This window comes from Bubalus bubalis, chromosome 4, assembly GCF_019923935.1.
Source record: "Bubalus bubalis isolate 160015118507 breed Murrah chromosome 4, NDDB_SH_1, whole genome shotgun sequence".
NCBI lineage: Eukaryota > Metazoa > Chordata > Mammalia > Artiodactyla > Bovidae > Bubalus > Bubalus bubalis.
In genome coordinates, this window is record NC_059160.1 from 75945312 (window position 1) to 75955182 (window position 9871).

At 40.1% G+C, this 9871-nt stretch overlaps 1 protein-coding gene across 1 annotated transcript; it reads left to right on the top strand.

Moving 5' to 3' along the window:
• Positions 1-915: 915 nt before the first annotated feature.
• On the top strand, positions 916-2768 carry LOC123333278 (ADP-ribosylation factor 2-like). The gene has a single exon (XM_044941606.1). The coding sequence runs from the start codon at positions 987-989 to the stop codon at positions 1530-1532; it is 546 nt and encodes a 181-aa protein (XP_044797541.1). The 5' UTR covers positions 916-986; the 3' UTR covers positions 1533-2768.
• Positions 2769-9871: the final 7103 nt, after the last annotated feature.

Here is a 9871-nt window from a genome sequence, read left to right on the forward strand (position 1 = left end):
ATTTCAGATCAACAGCAAATGGTGGTGTAAAACCCCCAAAGCAGTTGACGGCTGTCATGTGTCCCACAGCGGTAAGACAAGATGAAGTTGAGTGATGGCTCAGGCCCCATCTGGTTATACCTATAAGAACAGAGATTCAGTAGAAATGAAAATGTCCTGAAGAGTTCATTAGGGACCTAGAAAAATTCCACCATAACTTCTGTAAACACTCTATTATCCTTCTCCTAATTTCTTAACTAAGAAATTAAAGAGCTGGTATCTTAAAAGGTTACTGTTTGCTAACATACAGGTTAATTTACACATCTGTTTACTTGGAGTGAAATAAATATTCTACTGAGTTTCTTTTGAAATAGAGATAACGTGTAATCTTAGGTGCACAAAATATTGGAGAACAATCTAAAATTTATATTGTTAAATTTTTATACATTAAAATTCCTAATAAAGAAGATTAGTCTAAGAATATCTTTTGTAACCAGGTAATTTACTTTAAAAAATATTTTGTATTATAATCTGTGAAGTGAAAGTCGCTCAGTTGTGTCCAACTCTTTGGGAACCCATGGACTATACCGTCCATGGAATTCTCCAGGCCAGAATACTGGAGTGGATATATGTTCCTTCTCCAGGGGATTTTCCCAACCCAAGGATCAATCCCAGGTCTCCTGCACTGCAGGTGGATTTTTTTTTTTTTTTGTAGGTGGATTCTTTACCAGCTGAGCCACCAATATATACACATCTGTCCCACATATGAACATGTAAGCAATGTATTTCACATAAAAAGAAACTGTAGTAAATTTACTGCTTTACAATATGTTCTTTATTATACAAAATTGTTTTTATCAACAAATACCAGGGGCGATTGGTGAGTCGTGGGCTGGGGCGAGAGGACTGCGGCACTCAAGGGCTGGCTGGGTTCTCGCAGCTTCAGCGAAAGGGAGGCTGGAGAGCAGCGGGTTGCCTGCAGAAACGGGTCACAGAATTCAGTAACAATGGGGAACGTTTTTGAAAAATTGTTTAAAAGTCTCTTTGGGAAAAAGGAGATGCGGATTCTTATGGTGGGTTTGGATGCCGCTGGAAAAACCACCATCTTGTACAAACTGAAGCTGGGAGAGATTGTGACCACCATCCCCACGATAGGTTTCAACGTGGAGACAGTAGAATATAAAAACATCAGCTTCACAGTCTGGGATGTCGGCGGCCAGGACAAAATCAGACCTCTGTGGCGACATTATTTCCAGAACACACAAGGTCTGATTTTCGTGGTCGACAGTAATGACAGAGAGCGGGTCAATGAAGCCCGAGAAGAACTAACCAGAATGTTAGCTGAAGACGAGCTCAGAGATGCAGTCTTATTGGTGTTTGTAAATAAACAGGATCTTCCCAATGCTATGAACACAGCAGAGATAACAGACAAGCTTGGCTTACATTCCCTCCGCCAGAGAAACTGGTACATTCAGGCCACTTGCGCCACCAGTGGAGATGGGCTTTATGAAGGCCTGGACTGGCTCTCCAACCAGCTCAAAAACCAGAAGTGACGGGAGGTGCCGCGCTCCCCGTGCGTCGTGGCGAAGTCAGCTGGCCTCTTGTGTGTGCATGTGTGCGTGTGAGGAGCCGAGTGTGGGTGTGTGGCCGGGCGTGGGAGCAGCTTTCTCACATAGTGCCTTATACACGCTCTAAAGAAACCAGTCTTACATGTTAAGAACAACCAGTGTTACATTTTCTACACTACCTTCCATTTCAGTAGCTTTGATGACCAGTTTTGCAGTCCATGAGGGAGTCCCAAGGGCTCCCCCATGCCCGAGAGCTGGACTGGTCTTTGTGATGGGAAAGTTGGGGGAGGGTGGGCTGTGGACTGCCTTCACTTGTGTGATCTTGGCTCAGGCCTGGGGTCTCTGCACACCTGGGGATCCTGTTAGACTCTGGCATCCTTTTGTTAAAAAAAAAAAAGAAGGCTCAAATTAAAAAGGCCCTTGCTTGCCACAGATATAAAGTTCAATTCTGAACTTGTTTTCTAGCCCAGAGGTCCTGGTTTAATGTACGTTACTGAGAGAAATCAGTGATCTTATTCTATGAGAAGAAAAAAAAAAAAACCCATAACACTAGACTCTGTAACACTAGAAAATCATTGAATCCTTCCTTCCTTTGACTCTTATTTGCCAAATGGAGACCCTCTGGGGTGGGCACCCAGCGCATGGCAAGGCTCTTTGCCAGGGATGCCCCGCCAGGCCCCAGGCTGGGTTAAGGAAGGGCAATGCCTTCGTGTTCCTCGTCACCTCTCTGAGGCTGCTGCCCAGACTCCTCTGCTCTGCACCGAATGTTCTCCGCCTGAAGCAGGAGCTTGGCTCCCCAGATGGAAGCAGAACCACGTACAGTATGTCAGTCCAACGTGCAGTTTGGGTTAGCTGCTCTTCGTAGAACCACACACCCGGGAGTTCTGAGAGTTTGTGAGAGAATCAAGGGGTTAAATTTGGGCAACGAGATGCCCGGCAGCCAAGTTGGTTGGTGCTAAATTTTGCCATGAAGGATGTCTCATCCAGGCCACTCTCCGTGGCACTGGGACTCCCTCTTCTGGTTGGCAATCATGGAATTTTCCATGCCATGGAATCATGGCAAATGTGGAAATGTGCTCTATGTTATCCTCAAAATAGAGGTAACAACGGCCTGGAAATGAGCTGGGTTTGCTCAGTAGTCTAGAGCTGTTTTGTCCAGACAGCTGTTGTCCAAATTTGTACCTAAGCTCTTCCACTATTACCTTTTAAAATTGCTTTTTCCAAAAAAAAAAACCTCTTTGTTTTAAATTACAGAGGAGGAGAGTGTAAAATGAATTTTAACAAAAGTAAACCTTGTTGATAACCACGAAGTTGCTATGACTCGGAAGAAATTTCATGATGTGATCAATGTTAGTGTAATGTTTTTCCTTAAGACATTAAAGAATGTTCCTTGCAGTACTGGCAAAGTCCAGATTTGATTTTTTAAACCATGCAATTAAGTCCTGAGAAATATTTAGATTGTGCGCCTCAAATTGGCAGGGAGTGTGTCTTACACTTTTGTATTTATGCTTAGTGCGTGTGCCCGGTACCGTGCTGGGCCTCATCAAATACTTGTTGATAGGTTGGACAATAAAGACTTGCTTTGGAAAAAAAAAACAAAAAAACAAAAAAACAAATACCAATCTTTATTATATTTCAAGATGAATAAATTCCACTAAATAAATATTCTATAATTTATCTACCCAACTCACACTGTTAAGGACTTAGGCTATAATTTCTCCTTTTATTAATTGCTTTGAAACATCTTAAAGACACACATCTTTGGATGCATCTCTTATTATTTCTTTAGGTTAAACTTCCAGTAATAGAATTGCTAAGCAAAAACTGCTAGACCAGTTTCTGCTTGTTTGTTTTGTTCTGTTTTTGTGGTGCATAGTAAGAAAAAGAAGCTTCTATCACATATTCAACAGTTCCAAAGATTCCAATGACTTTGGAAAATGAGAAACAGAATGCTTTATTTCATGCCAAATTGGACAGAATAAGGAAAGAGTTTTCTTTCAACATTCACAGATACACTCACTCTTAAAAAATAATTTTAGTTGTTTTTTCCTCAACCTAAGAGAATTTAGTTGTTCTTTCATTAACCTAAGAGAATAAACTTACATGAAATTTCTGTGTTGTTTTCATTTCTCACCACCTTATTTTCATAATTAATGGAAAATGACATAGCTAAAGCTGTAGCATGTGCAAAGAAGATTGTCAGCAAGCAAGGCATTACAGCATGGTATGTTGTTTTTGTTTGTTTGTTTGTTTTTCTCCTTCCAGTTCTATTGAGATGTAATCGACATACAGCATTGTAGAAGGTTAGGGAGTATAGCCTAATGATTTGACTTACATATATCATGAAATTATTGTCACAATGTTTAGTGAACATCCATCATGTCATACGGATACAGAATTAAAGAAATATAAGAATAGGTGTGATCAAAATTCTCAGGCTTTACTCTCAACAGTTTTCATTATAACATATAGCAGTGTTAATTGTATTGATCACATTCCAAATTACATCCTTAGTATTTATTTTTCTTATTCCTAGAAGTTTGTAGTACCTTTGACTGCCTTTGTCTAATTCCTCACCCCTCACCCCTCAGCCTCTTACTTCTGGTAACCACATATCTGACCTCTTTTTCTATGAGTTTGTTTGTATGTTTGTGTTTGAAGTATAATGGACCTACAACAGTATGTAAGTTCATGTTACAGAGCATGGTATGTATTAAGCATTAAAGAGGAGAGCTGGGGACTTCCCTGCTGTCCAGTGGTTGAGCCTTTTTGCTCCCAACAAGGGCCAAAGTATCCCCCCAAAGGGGATACTGGACAGGGAACCACTTGGCATGTGATGGAGCCAAAAAAAAAAAAAGGTGATGGGGGGGCTGGGGGCTTTTGGCAATGCCTTGGGCCAGGTGGGATTTTAGACCCCAACCCCACTACCAAGAATCAACCCCCAACCCCAGCATTGGAATGGCGGAGTCTTAACAACTGGACCACCAGGAAAGTCCCAGACGAGAGCTCTTTTATCCAACTTATGAGAGATGCGAGGGAATATTCCCAAGTATGTTACTGAGAACTGAAAATTACAGCTTTAGGTTTATGCTAGACAATTTATTACGTAGAAACAATCTATTTTCAGTGATTCAGAATCTTATTCTTTTATTCCTCAATTTATTTTAGGGGATTCTAGAGTTTTTAAGGTTTTACAGGCTCTACTAATCCCTTGTCATATCTTGAAATTATTTTTGGAATTAAGTAAATGTGGAATGCACTCTGCAGTTGTGTTGTGGACTATGCGGGACTCACCATTTGTGTTCGGCATTCTGTGCCCCAGTGAAGAGGTAGATGCGAAGTCCTTGCTATACATGTCTCCAGTTAATAAATAGCAATACTCGGATCTGTCTGTAGACTCTATTTCATGTACTGATAAACTATTTTGTTCTCCCAAAGGATTTGAAGTATGTACATTACAATGAAGCTATGTTTTAGCCTAAGTACCATTTGTTTCATCTTTCTCCACAGGGTGGCATGAAAAAGTCACTGTCGAGACCATGACGTCAGCAGTTGTGTTGAGGGTTGCACCCTGTAACTGTGGAGTTAACATTCTTCAGCTCATTTTGTCTCTTTTTCACATTAAGAAAGTAATAGTTGAGTGAAAGCTTATACCATCATTCTGTCAAGCAAATAATGGTTTTACAGAAGCAGGAGCTGCGGTCTTTCTTTTAAGAGACTTAAAATGTATTAATATGCTACTTGTTTGATACTAGGCCTACAACATTTCTGAGTTTGCTATTAGAACTAATGCTGGTGAATATTTGCCTAAAACCTTAATTATCAAATATATCTCCAGCATATTCAGTTCTTAATCAAAAAAGATCATTTATGCATCTTGCTGATCATGAAGGAATATAAAGGGGAATTTGGTGAGCTGTTGCATTTCCTTAATATTATTATCTTAGATTCATGCATTATGACAGATTCAGAGGCTGATGAGTTTGCGAGTATTGAAATAATTGCTATTAAACAAATGTAAATTTATGCTTGCTGTAAAAACAATGCATTTTCATTAAAAGCTTTGCAATTCATACCTTGTCTGTCTTTGTTTAGAGCCATTTAGTATTTCTGAAGAAATACATAAGTATATATTTGGGGAAAAATGAGCTGACACAGTAATTCAAACATCCTCACCTGTACACCATCAGATAGATATTGCTGAATAAAACTCCATAGGCATGCTGACAGATCTCACTTAATTTTTTTTGAGCTGAGCTGCACAGCTTGTGGGATATTAGTTCCCCAACCGGGGACTGAACCCCGACCCTCAAAAGTGAAAATGTGGAGTCCTAACCACCAGACTGCTAGGGAATTCCCTTCAGTTTAAATCTGTAAACATAAACCTCATATGGGCCCTGAAATCTGCTTGCTCATCTTAATGTCTTCTTGGCAATCCTTCTGTGTTGCTTCCTACTCTCCAAACTGATTGTCCCTATTTACTTCTCTCTTTTCAAAGTCCAGCACACATGCCAGCTACTAGCCTCCATACTCTGCTCTCAGTAGATGACCTGGCCTCACCTTACACTGCCAGAACAGAAGCAACTCATACAAAATGCTCCCCTCCTGGCCACCATAACAGAGTTCACGTCTTTCCCTGAACCTCCCTTCCCTTCCTTCCCCTTTATCACTGGGATGAAGGGGCTTTGCTCCTGCCAATGGCAGTGTCTCCGCATGCCGTCTTCATCACAGCCCTCTTACTACTCCAGTTTGGGCTGTTTCCTGCATCCTGAGTTTCTCCCTCTTTGCTGGATCTGCATCACTGTATGAACGGCCCTGGTAACCTTCCATCTTAGAAAGAACTCTCCATGGACTCTATATAACTCTCCAACTACAACATTTTCGACTCCCTTTTACAGCAGCACTTTTGGGGTGAGATATCTATATTCACCCACTCCACGTCCTCACCTCCCTTTCTCTTTTCATCTCTTCTTAATCTGACTGCTGTCCTCACTCAGCTCTAAAGGGCTCCAGCCTGACTCCTCTCAGGATGCCTTGGGGCTGATTCTAGTGATCACCTGATTTCTGTTCATCCTCCGTGATCTCTCAGCAGCATTTGACAGAGTGAACCACTTCCTACTTCTAGAAAAATATTTTTTCCTCAGCCTTTCCTTCTTTATATCCTGCCTCATTGATGGTTCCTTTTAGCCCTCTTGGCTGGCTGTTTCTCTGCTGTTTGATTTTCAACTGTGAGAATGCCCCAGGACTCAAGTCTGTAACCATTTGATAAACTTGTTTTACTTATTCATTTATTTGTCTCTTCTTGCTGAAGGATAGCTTTCAAAAGAATAGAATCTTTCCAGCTCTTTAAGGCAATTAAAATATTTCAATCTTTCCCAAATTTGCAAGTACAGGATAGACTTTTATGTTTTCTGAACAATATGAGAATATACTGCCAACATGGTGCCCAAAGGTTCTGAATCCTTAAGTATGTAAATCCTACAGAACCTCAAAACTTCATCCAAATCAGGAGGTGAACATTAACAAATTAGGACCACCTCATCATCAGATCTATGCAATTTTATCAATTGTGACATAACTTTTTCTTAACTAAAGGTCTAATTCAGAATCACGTGTCAAAATTGGTTGTTATGTTTTTTCAGTTTCCTTCCATCTAGATCATTTCTTCACTTTTTCCTTAACTTTTATGACTTTAACCCCTTTAAAAACCTCAACTAGTTGTGCTATAAATGGCCTAAGGTTTTTCTGATATTCTCTGGAGTAGATTAGGTTATGCATCTCTGGCAGGGATGCCACAGACGTGATATTGTGCTCTTCCTCTTGCTTCCTTTCAGGTGACATGCAGTTTTGAAATGTTCTATTATTGATGATGTTCTCACTGATCATTTGATTAAGAGGATGTCTGAAAGTCACTTACATTGTGAGGTATATTAAAGGATGAGGTGCTTTGAGAAATCTTCTTCCTCATCAAAATGTCAATTTATGCAATTATTTCTTGTATCAGTATAAAACCCTGGCTTTCTACTTTATTCCAATTATAATGAGTCTGAAAGTGAAGTCGTTTCATCGTGTCCGACTCTTTGTGACTCTGTGGACTATTGCCTACCAGGATCCTCAGGCGACAGTCCATGGGGTTTTTCAGGCAAGAGTACTGGAGGTGGGTTGCCATTTTCTTCTCCAGGGGATCTTCCCGACCCAGGGATCGAACCTGGGTCTCCCGCATTGCAGGCAGATGCTTTACCATCTGAGCCACAGGGGAAGCTTCATTATCATTTACTTTGATGTTCACACTGTCCCTGATTTGGCCACAAGAGCCTCTGCAAGCTAGCTTCTGTGTCATTTTGACACATCCCTGTCATTCTCTGGGCACTTTTTTGTTTTCTGGCATAAAATGTTGTAATGCTCACTTTGTTCTTTTCTTGCTTCAGCCTGGAATTAGCCATTTCTCCAAAGAGCCCTTATTTTAAAAAACCAGCTCTGGGAAGTAAAGTCACTGTTCCCAGGCCCCATCAATGGTCAGAGCTAAAGGATGTAGTATTTAAGTAATTTTTCTCTATTTAAATTGAATTTATATATCTCCAACTCCAATCTCACATCACAAGGTTACTTCTAGCTTTTTTCTTTTTCATGTTGGCAACTCCCTTGTATGACAGTGGGAAACCGGGCACATACTGTCTTTAATATCCTTAAGATGTATCCTAAGCACATGCATATATTTGATCAATTTGCCTGTTTGTAACCAATTTTGTGATCTCCCAACACTGCCACATCATGGAATAGATGGTCTCCACTCAGGCTTTGATACCTGTCATCCGATTACCCTTCTTTCACTCTGGACACCTTCTTTATTGTGTTACATCTCTGATACTGTATGCAGGGCCTGTGTCCTTGCAGGAAAGAGGGCAGAAATCCTTTACTCTTCTTTACACACATGTTGCAAATATAGAGAATAGTGTCAGTAGCATTGTACATGATCAATAAATATTGGTTAATTTAATGAATATTTTGATACTTTGGCACATTCCCCCACACTGGGCATTCTGAGAGTTTTCTTACTCTCTGATCCCACATGACTCCAGTACAGCAGCTTTTGGGACTCCAAGGGTTAGGTGTCAAGTCTATGTGACCAGACATGAGAGGACAGCTGGGGGTCCAAGATTCTGGTACCATTTTAATATGAATAAATGGCAAAGAATATGGGTTTATTCATATCAGGATATCCAGAGGTGTATGGAAAATGAGTCAAGGTAGGGGAGAGAGACTTGACGAGTGACAACTCAGATGCAGAGACAGGATATAGCTAAGAAGCCCCAGAACTGACCCATGAGAATGGCTGACTGAAGAAACAGGAGAGATTAGCAAAAGTTGGCCTAAGAGGGATAGTGATTCTTGTTGAAGATTTTGCTTAGTGTTTTTGATAAATGTCATATCTTACTTATACCTGTTATTTTAATACCTTCAAGTTCCCAAACCAAATTTTATCCTTGTTCTGAGATAGAAATAAAAATCAATATGAAAGTTTCATCATTTTTAAAAGACACTCAATTCCAATGTTGCTCAGTTTCACCTCAGGATATGATTTGAAATGCAGAGTGATATTCCAGATGATTACTGGGCTCTTCCTGTAGCACCAGTTGTAACTGAGCCTTGAGCACATCTCTTGCACTTATATTTAGCAGACTTATTTAAAGAACATTTTCTTAGAAGTTGCTAAAAGGGAATTACTAAAAATGACTAATCATGTGTGACTAATTAGATATGATGCTTTTATATACATGTCTATTATGCAAAGTATACTTTAAATCATTTACAATTTTTTGTTGTTGCTGTTCAGTCACTAAGTCGTGTTGGACTCTGTCTCCTGCACAATGTTAGGAATCTCCACCCATAGTTCTTTAGACACTCTGTCTACAAGATCTAACCCCTTGAATTTATTTGTCACCTCCACTGTATAACCATAAGGGATTTTATATAGGTCATATCTGAATGGCCTAATGGTTCTCCCTAATTCTACAATTTGAACCTGAATTTTGCAATAAGGAGCTCATGATCTAAGCAACATTCATCTCCAGGTCTTGTTTTTTCCTGACTATATTGAGCTTCACCATCTTTTGCTGCAAAGAATATGATCAGTCTGACTTCAGTATTGACCATTTGGTGATGTCCATGTGTAAAGTCACCTCTTGTGTTGTTGGGAGAGGGTGTGTGCTATGATCAGTGTGTTCTCCTGAACACACTGTTAGCCTTTGCCCTGCTTCATTTTGTACTCCAAGGCCAAATTTGCTTGTTACTCCAGGTATCTCTTGACTTCCTACTTTTGCATT